General features: G+C 43.6%; 1 protein-coding gene across 2 annotated transcripts in view; it reads left to right on the forward strand.

The window, feature by feature from the left end:
* SRBD1 (S1 RNA binding domain 1) overlaps positions 1-27540 on the forward strand; it is a 204828-nt gene extending 177288 nt beyond the window's left edge. For both annotated transcript variants that reach the window (XM_044289689.1, XM_044289690.1), the window contains exons 21-22: positions 15813-15997; positions 23770-27540. In XM_044289689.1, the coding sequence (XP_044145624.1) occupies positions 15813-15997; positions 23770-24059 (475 nt within the window). In that variant the 3' untranslated portion in view covers positions 24060-27540. The remainder of the gene's footprint in view (positions 1-15812; positions 15998-23769) is intronic.
* Positions 27541-27742: the final 202 nt, after the last annotated feature.

The raw sequence follows: 27742 nt of genomic DNA on the forward strand, positions 1-27742 counted from the left end.
TCTACTAAAGCAATCTGTCCTGAGAGATGTTAGTTCCTTCACATTGGCATCCATATAGCGGTATATTCAACCAGTATTATCATTATTTATAAATGTCTGAACGCTGGGACTCTGGTCACTAGAACATGGGTCCTAAACCCTCTTGTCCTCCCCACTGCATGACCGCAGTGAGGAGTAGTTTAAATAAAGTGACGCTCGAGCATATCGAGTGCCGCTCTATTCGTCTGTGGGACTGACGGAGACAGCCAAGTACCGAGCTCAGCTGTCTCCATCAGTACTATAGACATTGAATTGAGCGACACTGGGCATGCTTGGCTATTCGAACTCCTGACTGTGGTCATGAAGTGAGAAGCTCAGGAACCCCCATTCTAGTGATCATTTCGGACCCAGCAAACAGACATTTTATCAGCTACCCTGTGGATAGATGATAACTGTCAATTGTTGGTGATCCCCTTTAAAGGCAATTTTCTAAATAACAATACATTAGTTGCTGCTGTCTTCTTGCATTTTATTCGGAAGTCTCGTAGAAATGAATGGTGAGCACTCCGCGCAAGCGCAGCCACCGCTCTATTAACTTCTATAGGAAAGCCGTAGACAGGGCTCGACTATTTTTGGCAGGCCCATAGAAATGAGCGGAGGGCAGACACGCATGAGCGGCAGCTGTCTGCTCACTTCGGGAGTCCTGTTGTGGAGATAGGTGCGGGTCTCATGCATGACCGCCATCCATTCATTTTTATGGGACTGCCGAAAATATCTCCAGCAGTCCCATAGAATTGAATGGAGCAGTGGCTACGCTTGCACGGAGCGCTCACAATTCGTTTCCATGGGTCTTCCGAAAATAGCTTGGCTCTACATACCATACCATGTGTAAAAGGCAGACCTTCAGAATCCTCATAGATTGCAACAGTAAGGCTGGGTTCACACCTGAGCGTTGCGCAAACGCGCGTTTTATTCGCGCATTTTTATGCGCGTTTTTTGTAATAGTAAACGCGCGTTTGACGCGCGTTTGTGTGATTGACTACAGTGTCCTATGGCCACAAACGCGCGTCAAAACGCCCCAAAGTCGCTCATGTACTTTTTTGAGCGTCGGGCGTTTTACAGCGCGTTCGTACGCGCTGTAAAACGCCCAGGTGAGAACCATTCCCATAGGGAAGCATTGGTTTCTCCTTGTTGAGCGTTTTACAGCGCGTAGGAACGCGCTGTAAAACGCTCAGGTGTGAACCCAGCCTAAAGTGTTGCAGTCTATGGTATAAGCAATAAAATTATGACATGTTCAAGTCTCCAAGAGGGACTAAACAAAAAAAAAAAGTTAAAAAAATGTTTTGGAACATTGAAATCACCCAATTGGGAAATAAATATGCAATAAAAAAAATAAACATCATTGGTATTGCCGCGTCCAGAAATGTCTAAACTATTAAAATATTAAAGCATTTATCTGGACAGTTAGCCCTGTAATGGAAAAAATGTAAATCAAAGTGTCAAAATTGCTGTATTTTGGTCACCTCACCCCTGAAAATAATTTAATAAAAAGTGATAAAAAAAAAAGTAGTGTACAGCTCTGTGGATAGCAGTATAAAAAAGATATGTCCATGAAAAAAAAAATAAAAAAAAATTTCAAGAGTTTTTATTTTTTAAAGTACTAAAGCATAATAAAAATGATATAAATTTGGTATTGCTGCAATCATGCTGCCTTGCAGAGTTAGGCCTCGTTCGTGTCCATGTTCTCTATGGACAGCACACGTACCCATTGATTTTAACGTGCTTGTTCATACATCAGTAGTTTTCCACTGCAAGGCACCACCTTGGTCTGTGATGTGGACCAAACACACCCATTAATGTCTATGGGTCCTTGAAAAACCACTGATACAGCACCTCTGGCATCCTCGTATGGCCATGTCGGGATACTTCAGCTCCTATTCAGGTGAGTAGGAGCTGAGCTGCAGTATGCCGGCCCTTGAAACTACACAGTGGATGGTGCCTTTTGCCTCCAGCTACATACACTGTATAATTTCTGGCACCTGAGTGCTGGGTGTCAGACCCCGACCAATCTGATATTGATGACCTGTCCTGGAAACACCAAGAAAATTGTGTTTTTTTAGCTAATAGAGACTAATAAAAATACAGTGGACTACAATATACATCAGATACAAGACAGCTGTCAGTCACAGGTAAGGCTCCCCCATAGACATGCACGCTGTTCAGAATAGCAATATGGGGGTGACCTGCTGCAGGGCACCTCTGGTGGAGACTGATCTCTCCAAGAGCAAAAAAACTGTCAAGCATGTTAAGATCCAACTGCCCTATCCTTCTCTCCCCTGACACCGGCTCTCAGGGGAATCTTGGGAGGTCCCCATAGAATTAGATGGTCATCTGGTCTTGCCGAAATAACTTGGTTAGGCCAACATTAATCTAATGTATAGGCAGCTTAAGAGTCAGGTCAAGTATATGTTGCATCAAGAACCAGTATCCAAGATCAAACAAGAAGACCAATATGATAGAAAAATAGAGAATGTCTAATCCAATTTTTTTTTATTGAAGTGGGTCAGAACTGTTTGGTGTCTAAGAAGAGACAGATGACTTAAAGGGGTTATCCCATTACAAACAGTTACCCCTCTATCTACAGGACCTCTAGGGAGAGGCTCATGTACTTGGCTAACTCTGACAGTTACAAAGAGTTGAATAGAGTGGCAGCGTCCATGTGTAACCACCTCGCAATTCACACTGGGGGTCACAGGGCCTCATTTCTCATGATCGGTGGGTACCCCATTGTCTAACGCCTGTGGGTCAGACACTTTTGCCGTGTTCTCTGTATAGGGTATACAGACTATCAGAATTGACGTGTCCGACATAGCTGGACTCTGCCGCGCTCCACTGGATCCCCATTGCCTATAATGGGGTTCGGCAGCTTTCCGGCATAAATTGCGGCTTTCTGCGAGACAAATACCAAAGCATGCAGCTGTATTAGTGTGGCAAAAAGCTGGCATTTATACTGGAAAACTGCCAAATCTTATTATAGTCAATGGGAAAGTGGCACACCACTACCCCTCCCTCATCCAGATATTATCAAAGATCAGCAAACTAGCTGTAGAAAAGCAAATATTGCATGAGTTACAAGATTGTCAGGAATTTCATAAAAGGGTCTTCCTAATTATTCCAGACACAGTAGCACTTTTGTCCATCGACTGTGTCCATGGGCTTTTCAGGCGAATGGTGCAATACCATACACAGCCAATGGACAAGACAAGCTGTTTTAGGAAACCCATTTAACTAATGGCAGTACATAAGATCTGAAGGTAGACTTTTCATCTAAGAATAAAGTGTCAGTTCCAAAGAGCACAGGTCATGGTTACATCAAGCTTTCAAATGTCTTCTTTACCATCCTGTATAACGAAGTCGGTGTGAACCCACTGCATCATTTAAACGGGTTTGGCTCTAGGCTATTCTTAAGGGTACTTTTTAAATGGCTCCCTAGGTGTTGACCATTTAACCCTATACAGATATACAGGGATCTGGACTTTGCTGAAGGGGAACCAGCAGGCTGCTACCTCTTGGAGTACTCTCATTTCAAGTGACTGCTGACCTATGGGGCTCAAGAGACATCGGTGCAGGGCACCAAGGAATCAGGCAACAACCATTGTCAGGGACAGGCTGAGGTCAGGGCAGGCAAAGTATGTGCAATTCAATAAACAATCCGAGGTCAGGAGGGCAGGCAGCTCAGAGTCAGACTAAAGAACAGGCGCAGGTCAGGTACACAGAACAGACAAATGAACACAGCTTACCTTAGCAGGAAGCTAGAACCTATTGCTCAGGCACCTTCCCCCAGGGAAAGATGCTGAAAGTACCAGCTGGCCCTTTAAGAGCCAGGGAGAGTGCTAGCGTGTGCCCTACGAACAGATAGAGACATTGCTATCAGAAAGCAGTCCTCAGCTTGCATGAAAGGAGAATCGCTACTATGGTGGCTGGAAACTCCAGGCAGGAAAAGGAAGAAGCCTTCAACTATGGTGCAGGTGAGAAAGACGCCGTGCCTACCAGCAGGAGAGGAGTGGTAGTGGACAGGGACCGCTGCCGTAACATAATGCAATATTTTTAGTTTGAAGCTGGAATCGGTACATTTTACCTACTCCATCCAAAACCAAGTCCAACTCGTGGACATAATTCAAGCATGGATCCCCAGTGGACATATTCCAAGAGGTACTAGCAGTTCTCCACCATACTCCTGTCTCTAAACCCAACATGCTAGTATATTCTGGAGAGAGCCCCTTTAACTTTATTTATATGACAAGCATAACCAGTGCATTGATATAAACAAGACATGATTTCACACATTTTAACAACATGTGATTCGAGTGTCTACAGCAGTGATGGCAAACCTTTTAGAGACCGAGTGCCCAAACCGCAACCCAAAACCCACTTATTTATCGCAAAGTGCCAACACAGCAATTTAACCTGAATACCAATGTAGTATATCTTCCATGTACTTTATCATTTAGCTATAATAGCCTGCCTGCATTCAATGCGCTGCCTGTGCTGTTCATAGTGCTCCCTGCGCTGATGAATAGCAGGAAAAGTCTAAGGCATATTGATGCACCATAGACATTTTCCAGGTTGCGGGTGCCCACAGAGAGGGCTCTGAGTGCCGCCTCTGGCACCCGTGCCATAGGTTCGCCACCACTGGTCTACAGGGTTGTTTTTGCCTCCACAATACAAACGAGCTGGTATATCGCCTCTTAATTAAAGTAGCTGATGCTCACTTTCTTCCCGTGTCTCTCAGCGTGTCTTTTTGATTTGTATGATGATAGCTCATGCATATTTTACACCACATAACAGCATATAATGATTTTTTGTTTTGTTTTGCAAAAGCTAGTGTTGCAGCGCCATTAATCTTGGGGCATTCGAACAGAATGTAATGGGGTATCACGTTGCTGTAGTGTAACACATGATATTATTTGCTCTCGAGTCATGTTATTTGAGCATGCTTTTGCCGTGTAGAGTGTAACCACACAAGGCTGTTTTCTATTAACCCTTCATATGCGCCATGACTTGATATACCTCGTATTTTTCTTAATTGATCAATTATTACATTTTGGGTTTAGGCTGAGATTATCTATTTAGTGTTGGGATCGCTTAACAGAAAGAAAATGTTTCTAGTGTATTATTTAAAGGGGTTATCCCATCCCTATAATGACCCCCAGAATGCCCGGGCCCCTCCTCTGGAGCATACTTACCTGCTTCCTGGTACCCACGTTGCTCCGGATCCCAGCATGGCCACCGCTGCATCTCCCTGTCATGCGGATCAAAACATCTGGCAACGCGGGAGCAGCCATTAGCAGACCGCGACCAGCCTCCCTAGCATCACGGCTGCTGCTCCCCCTGTTAGCGGCGGCTGTTCAGGGATCCAGAGGGATGTGGGTGCCGGGCATCAGGTAAGTATGCTCTAGAGGAGGGGCCCGGGCATTCTGGGTATCATTATAGGGATGGGATAACCCCTTTAAGGGGTCACTGAGTTTTCATAAAACTTTTGATATAGTCATAAAGATAAAAGTTTTGATTGGTGGCGGTCTCACTGCTGAGACCCCCACCAATCGCTAGAACAAGGAGCGAGAAGTGCTCACATATTGTGCAGTCTCTCCTCACTGCAGGGGACAGAATCGAGACAGGCCCATAGACTTTATACCGAGTTCATCTCCTGCAGTGAGGAGAGAGCATGTCATATGCGAGTGCTTCTCTCTCTCCTCGTTCTAGCGATTGGTGGAGATCTCAATACTCAGATCCCCACCGATCAAAACTTTTAATGTCTGTATGACATAAAAGTTATATGACATCTCAGTAACACTCAGTAAAGTTCATATCTTTAATTATAGATTTTACATTCATCTTGTCATTTCTAACAAGCTCTTCTCCAGTTTGCTAAGGTCTAGTTCAGACGACTGATGTTCACGTCCATGTGCTTTCTGAGAGTTAGCACATTTGGCTCAGTTGACAGATTCTAGTCAGTGGGCAAATTCGCATGTCCAGTTTTCTTCATCAGTCTGTGCAGAGAAGATCTCAGAATGCTCTATCAAAGTCTGATTTCTGAGCTAAACTCGCCTATTCAAGTCAGTGGGTCTGGGAAGGAATTCGAACAGCACATGGACTCCACTTATGTACGGTCCGTTTTTCACAGATGGTTGCTACAAGATACTGATAAGAACCTGTTAAAGAGGTGGAAAACAGCTAAGATACTGATGCTAAGCAGATGGAAAAAAAACTGTCCAACAGAATGTATACTAAGACCGTCCTGATTCCACACACACGCATGGAAAATCGACCATTTTTAGTAGATGGAACACAGACGAGTTTTACAATGCTGTCTGAATTCTGCCTTATTCTCTGTATTCTTCCAGACTGTGTAAAGCCTATTTATTATAATTCCTTTGGGGGAAAAAAGCTTGAAATTTGACCGTTTGTTCAAAGGAAGACGTCCACTGAAGTTATATTTCATATAGCTTAATTAGATTGTGTTGTGCAAAATGCGCCATGTATGGGGTGTAATGCCGTGGGCTCCTATGACCAGTTTTAAAGACAGGCAGGGACACAACAAAGTCACTTCAATACAATTTATTGCTTGTTCCAGCCAACTTACAGTTCAGCCAGATCGCAGCCGGGACAAGTAATCAGTTCATGTTATCCACAATATGTCTTGCTCGTGTGTGGGAGGAAAACACCACACCGAGCATAGGAGGGAAAGGGAATACCAGAATAAGGCTTGGAAACTAGAGAAGGAAGGAAGATGGGCACCTCGTAGAGAAAACCCTAACTCCAGTCCTGACAGACTACCAGTATAAACAGGCCCCAAAGGTAGGCAAGTTCATACACCGGATACCTAGAATCCTATCTCACCCTATAGGGCCCTGGAACTAATGTCAGGACTGAGTCTACCTGTTCCTTCAAAGGGAAGGGCGAACACGAGTCTCTGTCAGGCCTAATGACAAACAGGAAAAGGCAACACACACAAATATATAAACAAAATACAAAAGGGAAAGGAAACACTTATCTTCAATGAAGCTTTGATAGCACCAGGAACTCAGCCGAGAACCAAACACAAGCTAACCACAAGTCCAACAGAAGCTATAAACTGCATAGCATAGTGGGAGAAACAACAATAAATAGAGAAGGTTAAATGACCACAATAGCCAAACCTGAGGAAAGAAGGTGTGGCAAGCACCAGAAACAACACAGACGTCATTTCATCTAAAAGCAAAACATGTCAGATCAAACCACATGGTGCCAGTCTAACAGATCTCCTGCCACCTGTTGCGGGAACGTCCGTATGTCTCGGTACGTCCGTGACACAATAAAGTCAAGCCGTCTCGGGGCTCCTTTAGAAGCGTCCACAGGCCAGTGTTTGCTTCACACTTACTTTGCAGGGTGTGATCTGCAGCCTCACACACAACAGACACACCCTGCCTCATGCTGCTGACTTTTAAACACAATCGTGGACATTGGCCACGTATAAACCCTGGAGTGGATCGTAGGGAGTAAGCACCCACCCAGCTCTTTGCTTACTCCCAGTAAAAGCCAGACCCAGATTAGCTGTTACCAGCTATACTAGGTAACAACAGTGTCCACTATCTATCTTAGTGGACACTCTGGCTTCCACTCCACCAAGGCTGGGTACCTTGGTGGGACATCTCAGGTGCACCACAGCAAATGACTATGTGCATCTCCTTAATAGGTTTCCTACACCATTCTGGGAGATACATACCTTCCTTCATATATAAGGCCTGTCACTGCCTCACATACCCCCCTTCCTCCCCCATCTGTTCAAACCTGTGGGGGTGAACACCTGCACCAAAACATGATGCTCGTGACAGGGCATCCGCATTACTCTGCAGCTTTCCCGCTCGATGTTGCACCAAGAAACTTAAATTCTGCAAGGAAAGAAACCACCTAGTGAACCAAGTATTTCTCTCCTTGGAATTCCTCATCCAGACCAATGGTGAATGGTCCGTCACCAGGCGAAAATGTCACCCCAGCAGGTAGTACCGTAAGGATTCCAAGGCCCACTTGATAGCTAGGCACACCTTCTCCACTACGCTGTAGTTCTTTTCTGCTGGGATAAGCTTTCTACTCAAATAAGTGATGGGATGTTCAGCTCCGTTCACTTTTTGAGACAGAACGGCTCCTAGCCCTACTTCAGACTAGTTTGGATGATTAATTTGTCTTTAAAGTTGGGGTTGGACAGGACGGGCTGTTCACATAGGGCCAATTTCAGGGCCTGAAATGCTTCTTCTGCCTGAGGATTCCACCGAATCCTGACTGACTTCCTTCCTTTTAGCAGATCGGTCAGGGGTGCAGCTTTCCCGACGAAATTGGGTATAAACCGCCTATAATACCCAATTATGTCGGGAAACGTTTTGATTTGCTTCGTCGTAAGAGGTCGGGGCCAATTTTGAACGGCCTCGACTTTGTTTATTTGAGGTTTATTGATCCCACGGCCAATCACATACCCCAAATAACGAGCCTCCTCTACACTATGGTACACTTTTGAGGATTTGCAGTCAAGCCCGCATCTCGGAGTGAGTCCATAACTGCCTGCACATGGGACAAATGAGACTGCCAGTCACCACTATGAATACTGATATCATCCAAGTAGGCGGATGCGTACTACCGATGAGCTTTTAAGACTATGTCCATTAGCCTCTGGAATGTGGTGGGGGGCCCCATGTAACCCAAAAGGCAAAATGACATGGTAAAGTCCCTCCGCTGTAACAAAGGCGGTCTTTTCCTTACCTGCCAGTAACCCTTGGTTAAATCCAGCGTCGTGAAGTACTGGGCCTGGCCCAGTCTTTCAGTCAGCTCAACAACCCGGGGCATTGGATAAAGGTCGAACTTCGAAACTTCATTCAATTTCCAGAAATCGTTACAAAATCGTAACGATCAGTCCAGCTTTGGAATCAACACAATGCGACTGGCCCACTCGCTCTTGGATTCCTCAATAACTCATAGGCTAAGCATCTTCTGTACCTCTTCTGTAATGGCTGGTCTCCGGGCCTCTGGCACATGGTACGCTTTCACTCGTACCCTTACCCACGGCTCAGTGTACGACTGGGCTTTTCTGAAAAGACTTCGGTATTCTGCTGCACTAACTTCCTGACCTCCCGTTTTTGTTGTTTTGATAGGGTTTATGCTATATTACTCTGACCTCTGTCAGGACTAATGTCCTGATATATTTGTTCTGGTTTTCTCCGCCCAGGCTGATATATTTTATAAATAACTTCGCCCACTTTTTCCCGAACTTCATAGGGCCCTTGCCACTTGGCCAGAAACTTACTCTCAGCGGTTGGTACGAGTACGAGAACTCTATCTCCTGGGAAAAAGGTCCTGACTCTGGCCTTTTTATTATACCCACAGCTCTGAGCCACCTGCCTCCTACTAGATGTACTCTCACAATGGGCATTACTGATGCAATCCGGTCCTGCATATCTGCAATGTGCTCTATTACACTCTTATGTAGAGTAGACTCCTGCTCCCATGTCTCTTTAGCAATGTCCAGCAGGCCTCTGGGATGTCTGCCATATAACAGTTCGAACGGGGAAAACCCCGTTGAGGACTGGGGTACCTCTCGGATGGCGAACATCAAATATGGCAGCAACACATCCCAGTCCTTCCCATCTTGGGAAACTACCCTTTTTAACATACTCTTTAGGGTTTTATTAAACCTTTCCACCAGCCCATCTGTTTGGGAGTGGTACACTGATGTGCGTAACTACTTTATTCGAAGCAGCTTGCACAACTCCTTTGTCACTTTGGACATAAAAGGAGTACCTTGATCCGTAAGGATCTCTTTGGACAACCCAATGCGACAAAACATGGCAAATAGTTCCCTGGCAATAAGCTTGGCTGAGGTATGGCAGAGAGGAATGGCCTCCGGATACCGAGTCGCAAAGTCCAACACCACTAATATGTGTTGGTGGCCCCAGGCCAACTTCACTATGGCCCCTTACAAGATCCATAGCAATCCGCTGAAAAGGTACCTCTATAATGGGAAGATGTACCAGTGGACTACGGAAACTCGCTGTGGGAGTAGTAATCTGATACTCTGGACTTCTTAACCTCTTCAAAAACACCAGGCCAAAAGAACCACGGAAGCATACGCTTTAGTGTCTTTTTGACCCCAAGATGACCTCCCATTACATGTATGTGAGCCAAGCCTAATACTGGCCGGCAGTAGGGCTGTGGTTCTACTAGCTGCTCCACTACCTTCTTGTCTACGTGGTACAATAAGTCGTGGGAAACAGCCCTTTGGGAAAACACCGCTTCTGCACCCGGGTGTTGGGCTACCCCCTTGGCCCGTGCCAGAGTGGGGTCCTGGAGTTAGGCGGTCCCTAACCTGTCACAGGACACCTCCTGCTCCGGGATAGATGTGGCCTCTGCGGCCTCACCGACCAATACTTCTAGGGGAAACTTATCGGGGTTACACTCTGGCCCTATGATGGAGACTTCTACGGCTGGTACCCCGGAATCGGGGTCTTCGGGTTGAGAGATCGCACTCGGTCCTTCCATGAGGAACAAAATATGGGCAAGTCACTTCCCAAAATAGCCCCATATGGAAGATTCTTTACCACACCCACCATGTGCTGCAACTCCCCAACCGGCGTGGCCATGAGAACCATCGCCATCGGATACTCTTGAATATCCCCATGGATACAGATAGCGAAGACCTTTTGTTCAGAGAGATTTTTCTGAGAAACCAGTGACTCGTGCACTAGGGTCACTAGACTCCTGGAGTCTAACAGCGCATTAATCTGGTACCCGTTAATGGACACCTGGCACATTAGAGGTTCCCTAGTGCTCAGCAGGGTGTCTGCGGTACAGACAGGCCTGGTATAGAATGAGGACCGGCGTGCAAACCAGCAGTCCATGGACTCAGTGGTCAAGGGGCAGTTAGTGGCCCTATGTACAGACCCCTGGAACAGCCAGCATCGGATAAATGTATCTTCATGAGCCCACGGGGCACGCTTAATGGGCCTTTGGGTTGTATTTTCCCCTGCTTGGGATCGGGACTTTTTTCCAGTCTCTAAAAGGAGCCGGGGGTCGGGGTGTCACTCGTTTTTGAGAAGTGTCCCACACCAAATCCTGGGTGGCCATGTACCGCTCAACCAGGCTGACCGACTGGTCCAGGTTGCCCGGGTCCCCCTGACCCACCCAACGCTGAATGCCCACTGGCAGAGTACACACAAACCAATCCACCACCACCCGCTCAATCATCTGCTCTGGGCCCAAAGTCTCAAGCTGGAGCCATTTCTTCAAGAGGTGCAACAGTTTATAAGCCTGCGACCTGACAGACCGAGACTCTGCAAATGACCACTGGTACACTTGCTGGGCCTGCACGTATTTATTGACCCCCATGCGGTCCAGGACCTCACCTTTAAGCTTCCCATAGTTCTGGGCATCCTCACGACTGAGGTCAAAGTAGGCCTTCTATGCATCCCCCACTAGAAACAGAGCCACCACTTTATCACACTGGTCAGACGGCAGATTCTCCCGCCCTGCTGTTTTTTCAAAAACTGTCAGAAAGGCCTCCACATCATCTTCTGGAGTCATTTTCCTCAATGCTGACCAGACTTTATACCGGGCCGCTGGCTGGAGCTGGGTCGCCGCTGGTGGTGTCTCCCTCAGGGCCGCAATCTGCTGTAGCAACAGGCTGTTGGTCTCTTGCTGTTGTGCATGGGCCTGCTGTTGCTGAACATTGGCCTGTCGTTGCTGTGCACTGGCCAGCACCAGCTGCTTCAGTATTTCCTCCATCTCGGCTGCTGGCTTATATTGGAACTTTGCTGGTTTAATCCAAGACATGCAAACACTGTGTTTGCCTTACTGGTCTGCCGCATCCTCCACTATATGTAATGCCGTGGGCTCCTATGACCAGTTTTTAAGACAGGCAGGGACACAACAAAGTCACTTCAATGCACTTTATTGCTTGTTCCAGCCAACTTACAGTTCAGTTCAGCCGGATCACAGCAAGGACAAGTAATCAGTTCATTTCATCCATAATAAAGTCAAGCAGTCTCGGGGTTCCTTTAGAAGCGTCCACAGGCTAGTGTTTGCTTCACACGCGCCTTGCAGGGTGTGATCTGCAGCCTCTCACACAACAGACCAACCCTGCATCATGCTGCTGACTTTTAAACACAATAGTGGACATGGGCCACGTACATAACCCGGAGTGGATCGTGGGGAATAAGCACCTACCAAGCACTTTGCTTATTCCCAGTAAAAGCCAGGCCCGGATTAGCTGATATCAACTATACTAGGTAGCAAGTGTCCACTATCTATCTTAGTGGACACTCTAGTTACTGGCTTCCACTCCAACAAGGCTGGGTACCTTGGTGGCACGTCTCAGTTGCACCACAGCAAACCACGATATGCATCTCCTTAATATGTTTCCTGCACCATTCTTGGAGATACATACCTTCCTCCATAAATTAGGACTGTCACTGCCTCACAGGGGGCAACAACCATAAGAACCTCTTTGCCTATGTTAAGATGCCCTTTATCTCCTCTCCGCCACTTACTCTATGCTAAAGTGTTCTTTACCTCCTTATGCTCCGTTGTCTCTTCCCTACTAAATCACCCCTGTCTCCTCCTTCCCTGTACTAAATCACCCCTTGTCTCCTCCTTCACTATACTAAGCTAACCCTTGGCCCCTCCTTCTCTATACTAAGCTAACCCTTGGCTCCTCCCTCTCTATACTAAGCTAACCCTTGTCTCCTCCTTCTCTATACTAAGCTAACCCTTGTCTCCTCCTTCTCTATACTAAGCTAACACTTGGCCCCTCCTTCTCTATACTAAGCTAACCCTTGGCACCTCCCTCTCTATACTAAGCTAACCCTTGACTCCTCCTTCTCTACACTAAGCTAACCCTTGGCTCCTCCTTCTCTACACTAAGCTAACCCTTGGCTCCTCTCTCTCTATACTAAACTACCTTTCGTCTCCTCCATCTCTATACAAAACTACTCCTTGTTCCCTCCTTACCTATACTAAACTACCTCTTTCTCCTCCTTCTCTATACTAAATTACCCCTTGTCCTCTCCTTCCCCATTATCTCCTCCTTCCCTATACTAAATTACCCCCTTCTGTATTCTAAAATGCTACTTGTCTCATGCCTCATTATACTAAACGACTCCTTGTCTCCTCCTTCCGTATGTTTAGATACTACTTGTCTCTCTGTTTGCTTAACTACCTAAACTAATCAGCTGAAAGATATTTCATGATTAGATCTACGCTTTTAATAGAAATCTACCATACCACTCGCTAGATTAATGTTATTAGGGCATCCGATAGAATGCGCTAATAGAAAAACTTGACCAACAAAAATCATCCTGCCTTGTTTCATAACTTGCTCACCTTGAAGTGCTCTCAAGTCAACACTTAACTTTCTTCTTAGCAATGACTTTTAAAAATAGAGTCAATCAATACAATGCATTATCACTAAAGCATAGCATCTTGTATTGATCGTTCTCCTGTCTTCAGCTTTATCCTGGGCATCCTCGAGCCGCGTTTGAGCAGGAGCTGGATATTAAATATCCATCCAGATTAAGTCCTTCAAAGTCTAGAAACAAGCACGCTTTGGCGACCTTACATCCTGTTATGAATGGGTCAGTTCTGTCACTAGTCATTCTGCAATTGATAGCTCAGTATTACGCCGCTCTTCCCTGTATAGAATATGACCCTGTTTGAAGGTGGATAATCACTTTAAGTAATCGCTGTGTATGGCATGTAAAAAGTAAGATTGGGTGTTCAAAGGTTTTACCCAGTGTTTTCTTTCTCCTGATGTGTAAAGCTGCTACAAGGACGTTTCATCCATGTTTTCCTGGAGATGACCGGATTAACAGTCTTCCGGTAATTTGGTTACAGTTCTTAAAATCTCCCCGTGTATGTGACTCAAAGATGATTTTAGAAATTTAGCTTCTCGTTTTTCATCATCTTCAGTTGTGGTCAGGCAGGAGAGTCATCTTTCGTAATACTTGCTGTAAAGAGTATGACTTGCCATGAAATCATTTTTGTCCACATATGTTTTTGCTTGACGTTGATTTAAAGGGCACATAATAATGTTATAGAATTCGTCATGTATAGAATGTACTATGTAGCTTAGTTTCCTACTCTCTTTTGGGTATGTTCAGGGTCAGACCAAGGTCTCAGAGTCCCCTTGTCACACCATTTTTTTGGAAGGTGGAAATGTTGTGCTTAAATAATGTCGTTGTACTTGACAATACTTGTACCAAAAAGCTTGTATATAAAAGCAATACATACAACACAGCAAGCCACCTGTAAAGGGCCTTCTACTAGTAACCCTAGTTCTCCCAAGTCCATTACAATATACCATTTAATTCCACATATAACACAATATACAAGTATTCATACAAGGTAGTGCCAGACTTTGGTCTAAATAACACTGCACAGTAACGGGAATAAACCTGCATCATGTGTAGCTGCCTTTAAATGGGTATAGTTATCAAGTGTGAGATGGGGTGAAAGTTTAGGTGCTATAATTGACTATGATGGAATCTGACAAAAATCTGTCCGCTTTCCGGCAAATATGCCAGAATTTGGCCTGACAACAAAGCTTTTTGGCCAGCTGATTCCCGGCATATATGCTGGAAAGTGGTCAGATCCTATTATAGTCAATGGGGATCCCGCGGTGCAGCGTCATATCTGGCAATGCCGGATACGGTGAGTTCTGGTAGCCTGATCCTCATCCGGATCAGGCTATTGGATTCCAGATGCAACTGTGAATGGGGCCTTACAGATATAGGTAGTGTCTTAATAATATGTTGTGTACCAAAATGGATTCATAAATGTGATCACCATAAAATTTGGCAAAAGGGAACTGGTCTCTGATTGGTCTCTCGATGAGTCGAAACGCATCACTACTGATTGTCTTTTCATTTGTTGTCACCCTTCTTTCCCTTTTTGGATACTGTTGCGTCCCAGGATATTTTTTGTACCCCTGTGTGTAGAACGTAGTGATTTCTACAGTAAAGTATCCAATTAGATTGGAGTCAAACGGCAGATTGACTAGTACTGTCTTAAACTGCGCCAGATTTATCACAATGGCTAATGCTGGATGCGAAATCTGGAGCACATATTATCTTGTCTAGTCTCTGTTTACTCCACCTTAATTTTGGCTCATACATCACATTCCATTTTCCTTGAAGTCACACCCCTTTATACTAAACTACGCCTCCTTGTGGGTGTAAGTAGGGCAACAAAGTGTCTAAACCTCTTGATTAATGCAGAGCAAAGCATGTGCACCTTTATTTGTCGCATTTTCAGTAGTAAATCAGCTACATTTTTCTGCATGTTTTCTATAGATTAATCTATAAAAATGTTTTGATTATTGTCACCCCATTATTCTTAAAGGGGTTGTCCAGGGAAAATATATATTAAAAACTTCTCGGCAAAATAAATAAACAAAAGGTATATTCAAGTCAATGATTCCTCATCCAAGAATGCCACGTCCCCCGCCATTCCCTACTCCAGCGATAATGTCCCGACACACGAGCCATGTGTCTGCTGTTGTGGGTCACCACTTTGGCCATTTACTGGCTGCAGCAGTCACATATCCCTGTGTCACAGTGTCATCACTGCAGCAGGAAATAGAGAACGGGGGATCGTTGAGGTGAGTATATCTTTTTCTTATTTATTTTTACCCTGCGGAAACTTTTTAAAATATATTTTCCCCTGGAAAGACCTTTCACTTGTTCTCTATCTGTTATACGGCGTACATTCCTGCATGACATGATTCATTGCGCTTCTTTATATGTCTATTACAGATTTCTTGTACTTGTGGGTGGAAGTACCGATGATATAGGGACGGAGAAAATACAAAAGCAAATTAATGGAGTCATCCAACAAGAAGAAATTGAAAGAGTGGCCGAAAAAGTAAAAACCACAGTGCTGACCTTACAGCTCATCATCGACGGTCTCTGTCAGCCTGAGGGTTACGACATGCGTACAGGTAAAGAGGTCATGGTGGTACATTACACATTCACTGCAATCCTCCTCATGAATAATCATTAATGGTCCTATCCCCTTACAGCCCATTCAGAATACATTAGTTAGCAGCTTCCTCTAGATGCGGACAGACGACTGCCCTGTTACGTGATGACACATTCACCCATGTGATGGTCCAATACCTGGCTGAAGTCACCTATTAGATTTTTTGTTCCTTGTTCCAGTTGGCAAAACTAGGCACAATTTTTATAATTTTTTTATTTATAATTCTCGCCCCCCTTGGTGTTTCTGCGCTGTTCTCAGGGTAAAATCTACATTTTTCAAGATTCTTTAGTTCATTTATCTCTGAATTTCTGCCTTCTTTCGTCCAGTTCATCTGCGCCGTCCGGCCTCCTCCTGTAGACTACTGGTCATTTCCGATGTGACGTTAGGTTCAGGGGGCGTTGACAGTAGTGTAGGATGCATCACATGACCTGTGGCGTTTACTCCAGGGGGCATTTTAAATGGGAAAAATGGCAAGTGATCAGTGACGTTTCATATACTTACCAAGGATGATAATACGAAATGTCACTGTTCCAGAGGGTGTTCATGTGACCAGAACACCCTCTGGACATTTTCTTCTCTTATAGCACCCCCTGGTGTTTCTTCTGTGGCTGAAATTCTGGTCCACTTTCTCCTGGAGATTCAGCAGTGGACTGACATACTCGGCAGCTTCCCTTCCCCCTTTCAATGCCAACATAGTATTCTCATAGTGAAGCATGTAAAGTGGCCCAAACACTTTTCATTCACTCACCCCCACTTCTAGAAATATTTAGTGATATCTCTTTCTAGAATCTAGATAGTGAGGAAGGAAATTGAGTGGAAGGCATTGATACCATAGCACTACTTATTAGTGGAATCGCTGGGGCTGTGTACAAGGGGCTACTTTTTATGCAGAGAAGGTGTTAACAAGCGCTCACAACACTGCACTGCTGGGAGATGCATGTTGCTTGATGGCCACATGTAAACAAACTGCAGCCCACCTACGAAAACTGAATACACCAGAGCTGCAGAGGGGTGAGTAAAGAAGATAAAAAGGGTGAACATGACACTGGAGAGCAGAATTTTCTGTATTGATATAAAAGTTTTTTTTGCTTTATAAGAGGCAATCTTTTTCTTCTAAAAGAGGGGGGTGTCAGTGTGTCTTATTAGGTGAATACTAGTGAGTACTTTCATTATCGAAGCGCTCACTAGTGTGCAGAGGGAGCGAGGTGTGTAGCACTGCTAGCGCTTGATGTACTCACCACTCCTGGTCTTCCTCCCTGATGACGTGCTGCACTGTCCTGACTACGTTGTGTGCGCACTATGACCTGATGCTGTACACAGTCAGGTCACAGTGCAGCAAGGGTTCGGGGAAGACCAGAGAGCGCGATTGCAGGAGAGACCGCCGAACCTGCAATGGGGTGTCTAACATGGAGGTCTGATATGGGGGTCTCATCTGAAGATGTGATATGAAGGTCTTATGTGGGGGTCTGACCTGAGGTCTAATATGGGGGTCTAATCTGAGGTCTGATATGGGGCTCTAGTCTGAGGTCTGATGAAAAATATTTTTCTCTTATTTTCCACCTCTAAAACCTAGGTGCATCTTATAAAGCGAAAAATATGGTTTTTAAAATAATGGTGTGCATTACAACAGATATATATTTTTTATGTTGTGGGATAACTCAGTTTTAGAAATTGGATACCCCCTTTAACAATGACGGGCTGACACTTTTTGCCAGATAAATTCCATGGCTCCCAGATAAACAGGTATGCTCCGTCTAACGGAGAATCAATGTATGCTGCTATTGGGAGGGAGTGACACTTAAAGGGGCTGTCTCACTTCAGCCAATGGCATTTGTCATGTAGACAAAGTTAATACAAGGCACTTCCTAATGTATTGTGATTGTCCATATTGCCTCCTTTGCTGGCTTGATTCATTTTTCTATCACATTATTCACTGCTCACATGAAGGGGTTATGACCATCCTGCAATCCAGCAGCAGTGGCCGCGCTTGCGCTCTATAGGAAAAATGCCGTCCTTTGCTCATGTTTTAATTATCAAGGCTGACCCGTTGACACATGTTGAGACTCCGCAATATCAATTATTTACAAATGGTCAATGACCAATGGTTGTCTCATGGTTGCATGTGCTATTTATTATTTTATATAAAATGTTACATTTATTCCTTCTAATAAAAAGTTTCTACCTATTACTATGGTTTAAAATTATCAGCTGTGTCTGTGAGTTTGTTGCTTTTTTATTTGCAACATGTATTTGCACTGTTAGTATCACAGTGCAACGCTAACTAGGAGACAATTCCTGCTTTGCTGGGTCCCCTATACATGCGATCACTGCAGTATATCACTCCTCACATTCACACACTCTGTCTAAAAACTCTTCACAATCTGCCCCCGATCATGTTTCAGCCAAATCCTTGGGTTTCGGGCAGTCTGCCGTCCTCTGCTCATGGTCCCGTCCACCGAGAGGCTGCCATTTTTTCCTATAGTGTGCAAGGACGACCGCCGCTGCTGGATTGCAGGGTGGTCGTAACCCCTGGATATTAGCAGTGTATAATGTGATGGAAAAATGAATCCCGCCAGCAAAGGAGGCAATATGGACAATCACAATACATTAGTAAGTGCCTTGTATTAACTTTCTCTACATGATAAATGTCATTTGTTGAAGTGAGACAACCCCTTTAACCGCCAGATAACTATGGTGCTGCTTATCTCTCAAGGCAGCAAAAGATTGGGCACGTTGGATTTTAAGCAAACTCCAGGGGCAGTTGGGCTGACTCCAAACACACTACATAGTCGATGGATCCCGCATCATAGGTATTCAAGACTCAGAATATGATTTACAGTACAAGTTGCATACATACCTTACCATGATACACACAGACTGGCAAGGTGTTTTGTGCGGCCACCGGTGGCAGCTCTATCAACAAACAGTGTGCTCAGTGCATTTGAAGCTTCTGGCCTGGTCTATCCTTGGTCTGGATTCCTTTTCCTTCCTCCAATGGATAGAAGCCTATTTATGTAGCATTTTGAACACTTGATAATATCCTCTATATGGTGTTTGTCTTATGGATATACAGAGAGGCCTACTAAGTACAAGTATTAAGAAGTACAGTCATTTTTCTTAGGATTCTTCAAACAGAACATGGCTTTACGCTGAAATAATACTCCCCGTTTTAAGGTTGGTCGCGGGACACTGTATCCTCTCCATCTCCCTGTCTACAAAGAGTTTGATTGAAGAGATCACTGAAAACTGTATTTGTCTTTGTTGATCGAGCTCATAAATCACCCATTTATCAGATCCAGCATCAACCGTCCCGAGAAATAACATTTGGCCCTTGAAGCCGGCCCTGTCATGAGCTAACCACAGTCTTCCATGGGTCTCCGGTGGCTTTATTTAATAAGTGCGCATTTCTTGATTCACAATTTATATGGCGTGTAATTTATTTTCAGATTTGAATTCATTTCCTGAATATGTGGTCGCCTGACCACAAAAATGAGTCGTTTCACAGCGGAGCTTTCCTTCTTACTCACTTATTATTTGCCTTTCTTTATAGATGTTCCCTAGATGATTCAAATGATTTTTTTTTTTTACGTCTATAGAATTTATGACGATTATTTTGCCGGCGTTAATGTTCAGTTTCTACTGAAGGGAAATTGTTTGGCTGGAGAGAGATGATTTGTTGTAATTTGACATCTTTTAATGTGTTTCCTTATGAATGTAATCTTAAGAAGAATGACCTTCAGTCTGGGAATATAGACGTTAGCTCCCTGTATCTGCTCTCGGTTGGTCTCCAGTGAACCACACATCATAACATGCTTTTATGCAATGCCGAATTCACAGTTTAGTTGGTGTCTTTGCAGAATATGATTATCTTATTATTTGCGGTATTTAGATTGTATTTATTGGAGGGGGCAGCATGTGGGCTCAGAGGTTAGCACTTTTATCTTGGTGAAATCCAACATGGACGTGCACGCTGCTTGTGTGGGATTCTTCCAGCTAATCTGATTCTGCTCACACTCAATAAAAATACTGATAGGTTAAAGAGAACTTGTCATGTCACTAAAGAAATAAAACGTTGCTTTTTGGATCCTTATCATAGAGGATTTTTATTTTTCTATATTTGCCCTCGATCCTCCTCAATTGGTGCCATTTCTTTCAAAACCTGATGTGTTATTTAGTGAAAAAATTGTTAACAGAAGCTTCTGCTTGTCCCCCGGTGGTGTCCAGATCTTCTCTGAAGTCGGCATTGCTACATAAGTACCGTCAACAAAAACAAGATCACAAATCGGTGTAAACTTCCACATTAATCCCTTCACGCTCCAGGAGTGTATGACAGTCGCCCACATCCACCAGGATCGGCGGTATCAATAGCGACCACAACGTCTGAAGAGTTAGACAGAGAGAAGGCTTTCAGTGTTTTCCCACAGTTGTGTGGTGCCTATTGGTTGCTTTGGCAGCCAGGGACCTTCTGAGGGCCCAAGGCCCGCCATGTTTCCGATCCTATTTCATACGGTCTCTAACAGGGTGAAAAAGAATGCCGGCAAAATCGATATTCACAATACCCTAAGGCAGTGATAGGCAAACTGCGGCTCTCCAGCTGTTGCCAAACTACAACTCCCACCATGCCCTGCTGTAGGCTGAAAGCTGTAGGCAGTCTTTGCATGCTGGGAGTTGTAGTTCTGCAACAGCTGGAGAGCCGCAGTTTCCTATCACTGCCCTAAGGGAACTAAAAAAAAATAAGTTAAATTACGTAAAAAAAAAAAAATATTAAGTTTGATACCCCCTTTTCCCATTTTTCGTATAAAAGACATAATTTGGATTGCTGTGTCCAAAATATTAAAATATGTTATTTGTCTGAGTTAAGGCTGTGAAAAAAAAATAATATGAACACCAGAATTTCCATTTATTTTAACACCTCCACAACAACAACAAAAAATATATAAAAAATTATCAAAAGTTGCCTATACACAGCAGTGGTATGAATAAAAACTACAACTCACTACTCAGAAAAGAGCCTTCACAAACCTCCATCAGAGACCAAATAAAAAAAAAGTTATGGGTGTCAGAATATGGTGACACAAAGCAATTTAAAAGTGCAAAATCATACCTAAAAACTAACCCTCATATGAGTATGCCAATGGAAAAATTAAAAAGTTATGGCTCTTGGAAGGTAGAGGGAAGCAGAAGCTCCAGCAATGTGCAGGTCAGATCTTCCCCGCTGTTCTTATAGTGAAATATGACAGAAACGTCCACAGAATCCAGAGCCTTAGACCAAGACCATTCGGGAGCAGACGAATGATTATTCACAGACTGCACTCTGTTCACTCTGTCTTCACTTCCATCACCACTAGAGCGTCTTAGTTATCACTGTTTTTAGATAAGTAGGGGTCTTAGTCTAATGTCACATTAATGCTAAAGAGATCCGACAGGTTGTGTCAGTAGGGAACAGACGGCTGGAGCTCTCTGGATCCGTCATTGCCAGACACTAGTTAATGGGGCCGGCGGGCATCAGGCAGCGTCCGGCAATGACGGATCCAGAGACCTCCGGCAGTCTGTTCCCTGCTGATACTTACATATTAAAGATGTTGCCTCATCTCATCCTTTCATGGCTAGCAATAAATAGTAGAGCCACGGCACTCCAATGGATATTTTCCAATACCTTTATTACACCTAAATCAGCAGCGACATTTCGACCTTACGGTCTTTATCAAGCTCACATTATGACAATGACACAGTGAACAGCTCGGCCCATCCCATTAACCCCCTAAGTACATCCTAAATACCTCAATCCGTATTTTACATCCTCATTTAACCACCAATCATATCCGAACATTCAAACCTTTGCATACCATGTCCCCATGATGGTGTGCCGGGGTGTCCGCATCACTCCATCAAGAGATCGCTCTGGAATTAAATGAAAAACTGATCGCCAGCCTCTGTCACGATCCGGCGTCATGTAACCTGGCAACTGGAAGTCAGGTGATAACATGTGACGTGTAACGTCACCAGGAGACTTAGTCATGTACTCGGAAGTAGCGTCGGCCGAAGGGCGGAAGTGATGTCATGGCGCATTCACAAACTGAATAGAGGGACGCCGGTGGCCAAAGAACTAACGAGAATGTACTACAGATAAACTCTGGAGATGAAAGTCCAGCGAAGGCTCCTACAGCATGGGGGCATGGTATGCAAAGGTTTGAATGTTCGGATATGATTGGTGGTTAAATGAGGATGTAAAATACGGATTGGGGTATTTAGGAGGTACTTAGGGGGTTAATGGGATGGGCCGAGCTGTAACCAATGTGAGGCCTTTGGGTGGTATTTAAATGTTCCCTGTGTCATTGTCATAATGTGGGCTTGATAAAGACCGTAAGGTCGAAACGTCGCTGCTGATTTAGGTGTAATAAAGGTATTGGAAAATATCCATTGGAGTGCCGTGGCTCTACTAATTATTGCTGGCAACTACGGGAACCTTAGGACCGGGATCCAACGCTGCAGGCACCACCACAAATTGGAATTACTGGATAAACAGTGAGTAGTGCTGTCTTACTGCTACATCCTTTCATGGCTGAGATGGGAATTACCCACAATAAGTGCTGGCCTGGGGTGGCCAGAGTTACAGAAACGTCCGGGCATCCGGCGCTACTTTATTTCCGTAACTCGCTTTTTTGTTTCCTTATTATTAAGTTGTCATTTCACTGTTCAAGCCATACTTAAGGTTATTATAGTTGTGCGGATACTTACAGTAATAGATGTATGTTTTTTATGTGTTGTAAGCATAACCATGGTTTTTATATACAATAATTTTTTTTATTTGCAGACTTTTTAAATGTTATTTATGATGTTTTTACTTAACCCATTAATAGTTATTCATATTATTATTTTTAATAAGCTTAAAATATATTATTATATAATTCTGTATGATACATTGTGTATTATCAGGCCTTGCATACTGAAAGCCCTAGGTCCCCAAGGCTGACTTTATAGGATTTGTCCAGTTGCTGATTGTGTCAATGTGAAACTTGGTGACCTTAGTCAAAGGGGGGAGACTACTGGCTATGGCAATCAAAAAGTTAATTGGCGGGAATAGAGCAATACCTAGGATAACCTAAAGATGAAGGGGGAGGGTATGAAAACCACTCACCTTGGGTCATTGTGCTAGGTGCACAACAACCCGACAGGAACTTAAAGCTGCTGCCTCGCTGTCTCACCTGACAAAAATCCTGTTAAAGAGTATCAAAAGAAAAGATGAAAAAATGAGAGTTTTCACTGGCGCTGCTTGCTAAAGAAAATTTCAACTACGTAGTCGTGATATATCTATTTGTGTAGAATAGCAATGTGTTTTGGGGCTGGATCAGACATCACACAATAATGTTTATTTTCTGATGAGGAAGGGGCTGCCACACATTACTATTCTATACAAATACCCATATCACGACTACGCAGTTGAAATTTTCTTTAGCAAGCAGCGCCTGCAAAAAGCATTCTTTTTCTTTGTTTCTTTTGAAATGGCAAAAATTGTTTCACCCATGAAAGTCCTATTTTCATTGCTGTTAAAGGCATATTGGCAATCATCAAGGAGATAAAAAGTAAATGCACCTTTTTTGTTATTTTAAACCATATTCAGTTGATTTAATTTTTTCATGTTGATGGAAAACACAACGTTTTTCTTGACTAATAATGAAGATTTTAAAGCCATTGAGATAATTTTACGTGGAAATGTTTCCTCTTTTTCAGAATTTGATAAGACCGATTTCAAGACCAATATCGTCTGCCTGGAAGACCTGAAGGTGGGGGCCATTCTAACCGGGAAAGTAGAAAACGCCACGCTGTTTGGTGTTTTTGTGGACATCGGCGTGGGCAAAGCCGGGTTAATTCCAATGCGATATTTAAGAGAAGACAGACTTTCTAAGGAGAAGAGAAGGAGAAGTCTTGGACTAGGACCCGGAGAGAGGGTGGAAGTTAAAGTTCTAAATGTTGACATTAGACAGTCAAGGATCACGCTGGAACTTCTACGGGTTTTGTAGTTGTTGTTTTTTTTTTGTTTTTTTCGATGCGATCCCCTGAGATTCTGTTAGGAGAAATTCTGCCTTCCTGACATGTAAAGTGCCACTGTGATTTAGGATTTGGAGCTGAAATGCCAGTCAGGAATAAACTCTGGCAGGATACTTTGTTATTTTTGTAACACCAAGTTATTTCCTCTCACTTCACCATCTGCAACGTCCTCTCCTCGTTTTTTATACTCCGCTGAATATAGCAGAAACACAGAGACAGGGAGCTGGGGTCATTCAACTTATTTCATCCACTTTGCCAGTACTGTGCAAGGCATTTAATATGCTGCATGGAAATCTGCGATGGCAAGTCGGCGGTGTTTACGCGGAGTGGGAACATTCCCAATAGTTAACGTAAAGCTAGACCATGCAGTCTAAAGATACACCAAAGTTGTGGCAGTGGCTCAGGCTGGATGATCCATTTGGTGTATCTTTAGACACCTTTGTCTAACTTTATGAGACTTGTTGTTTGGCTTAAGCCCCTTTATTGTGAAGCCACAACCTTGCCCACAAAGCATGTGCGCCAGTTTTTGCCCCAAATTACCATATTCCTACATTTTAGCGCTTCGTAAGTCTCTACCATTTTCTTTTATTTATGCCAGGTAGGATACAGAAATTAATTTTATTTGAATACACATTAGTTCTCCATGACAGGGGTGTATGGTTGCCAGAAAATCTCAGTAGTGCAGCCTCAGCATTTCAGCCTGTAATTTCAAGCAATCATATCTCAGCAGAGAAATTTGAAATCTTCATATTTTTTATGTGAACTGAAGGGTCTTTTAGTGATTTCTTCTGGTATGACTGTTTTAATTGGAGACTTTGGGGGAGACATCTTAAAAGAAAAGAAAAACTGACTGGCTACTATAGGCAACAAAGAACATTTTTCTTTTAGACAGTTTTTATAAATCTCTCCATTTTGCATAGTTGCCAACAGTCTCAAATTTGCAGGGATTATTCCAAATTTTAAGAGCAAGTTTGTCTTGTCCCACCGAAAAATATTAACCCTACCAAGAAGTGGATAATATATATACTGTTTATGGTCTGCATTATTAATGCACCCCTAATACCTCATGGCCATTAACAAGCAGACCAACTGAACAGTGTGGTCACATTAGTTTAATTAGAGCCGTGTTGCAAGCATGACACGACCACGCCGCGTAGTCATACCCTCACTCTTGTAACCTATACTAGCAGTTGTGTGGCCTCAGAGGTTACAGAGATCCAAGGTAACCAAGGAATGAAGAGCCATATTTAGTGCATACAGATGGCACATGACCTTCACTCAGTGGCATAACTACACATGACTGGGCCCCACAGCAAAATTTATACCCGCACTTCTTTTCAGACTACCTGATGCACATTTGGTGATCCAAGATCCTTTCTGCTTGTCCAGTCCTGCTATGGGTTGGTCAGCATTGCTCACATAAGGGCAATCTGAGGGCAACAGGAAGTATCTTGGGATTCCAAATTCTCAGTGTGCATCAGGTAGTCCGAGAAGAGGTGAGGCCATCAGAATAGTGGCCCGGGAACTGGTAGATTTACAGCTAAAAAGATGAAAGGGAGAGCACCCTGTTACCACCAGTGTGTGTATTTTGAAATCTGCAAAATATGGATGAAGTCTGTGTGATATCCATGTTGCATCAGTTTTTTTTGTGGACCCATTGATGCATTTTGTGGCCAAGTATAGGACATGTTTTGTCTTTTGCAGAACGGACATATGGATATGGAAAGCACACAGATTATCCATGTGCTTTCCGCATCCATATGTCTGTTCTTCAAACAGATAGAACATGTCCTATGTTACGTGGAGTGCCGGATTCCTTTTACATGTTTCCTCTTCAAGCTCTCAAGCGTGTTCAGAGCACTCTTCACACGGACAGGGCAGGCTAATCGTTTGTTTTGCATTGTAAACATAAAGACTTGAAATCTTTTTGACTTTCTACTAGTGCCATTTTATTATTTCAATTATTATTCCAACTTTTATTTTGGGGGAAAATACTAAAAACAAGTAGTTCCATGGCAAATTAGATTAATTGCAAGGGTGTTTCTTCCTATTTCTGTACTCGATAGCAAGGATCTTAGGTTTCTCTCTTTTCTGCCATCAGACCAGGGTAATGGCTGTGTATTACAATGCTGATGCCCACATAACTAGGTGACCAAGTGACTACTTCCTAGGTGGATCACCAGTGTCATAGTGTGGCACACTTTAAAGGGGTTGTCCAGGATAAGAAAAACATGGCTGCTTTCTTCCCCCAAAAAAATATTTCCCCTGTTCATAGTATTGCTGCTCTGTCCTATTGACTCCAATGGAGCTGAGCTTTAATACTAGGCACAACCCTTGGACAGACGAGGTGCTGTTTTTGGAAGAAAGCAGCCATGTTTGTCTAATCTTGGAGACCCCTTTAATGAGTTAAGGATTTGGGGTAGTTCTTTCAACCTGCTAATAGTTAGCGTGTTACTACTATTATCTCCAGATGCCTCACCCTAATGTGCTAAATCACTGCAACAGGATTTGGTGCACCAGAGGTGACAATATCTTGAGAGTCTATTGTTCTATTGAGTCTATCTAGATCCATCCGTCTATCAGAAATTAAGACTTTGATCTTCTTGAAGGAATTTTCTGGTGTGCTAACCCTTTTTTTTACTGTATATGGGGCAAGTTTATTAAGTCTCTCAATGATTCCCCACCACTGCTGTTCTGATGCTGAACAGTCCATACTAGTCTCCAATTTCTGGTTTTGGCTGGATAAGTAGGAAATGCTTGGAGATGCCTGCTCGGCCAGTCCATGAATGAGAAGGGTCACCCCTTTGGCCACTGATTAGCTGAGCTGTATCTCCTACTGTTTTCAGTGTGTCAAACCCAGAAATGGTGTTAGAACGGAAGGAGCAGGGTGAGTAATTTTATTTTATTTTTTTACCCATTCTACTTAATATATAAAACATTTTATCCCACCAGACAACCCCTTTAAGTACCTCGATTCCAATATTTAACAAGAAAGTGAATTATATGCTTAGTTATTCGAACCTACAGGTTTGGGTTTCTGGCATATATTGGTTTGTGTAATCATCTTCCCCAGCAGGTTTACGATTGTGCTCTCCCTAATGGCTCTCCCATCTGCAACAGCTGATTGACAGGGCCGTTCGGGAGGTATACTTGCCAGACTCCAATAAAGAAAGGTCTTGGGAAAATCTTAAGGTAATTATTGATGGGCAGCAATCCACTAATCAGACAATTTGCAAAATGAATCCCATATTCCCTTACTATATTAGTCTTTTCTTGTTTGTGTTTATAGAGCACATTTACAACTTCAGTAACCTCCCGTCTCCCCGCAGTCCAATTAAACCTCTCAAAGGGTAATACATTAAAGGGAAAGAATATTGGAAGTGGCTTGTAATTAGTTTTGCTCTTGTTGTTGCCACATTCGTTTGCCAGTTGAATTTTATACTCTGATAATAAAACCAGAAAGAAAAAGTATAAAGGGTAATGGAGTGTTTTACTGTTACAAGCTAGAACATGAGCTTGGTGTGTGTGTGTGTGGCTTTCTGCTCATACCAAGGCCTTCTGAGCCATTTAATTGATGGTTAACAAGGTTGGAGCTTCCCCTGTTTGGCAACCAGAGCTGGGCTTTGTCGCATGACACTAATTACTTTGACACTAC

Source organism: Bufo gargarizans, chromosome 4 (genome assembly GCF_014858855.1).
Source record: "Bufo gargarizans isolate SCDJY-AF-19 chromosome 4, ASM1485885v1, whole genome shotgun sequence".
In the NCBI taxonomy this organism is placed as follows: Eukaryota; Metazoa; Chordata; class Amphibia; order Anura; family Bufonidae; genus Bufo; species Bufo gargarizans.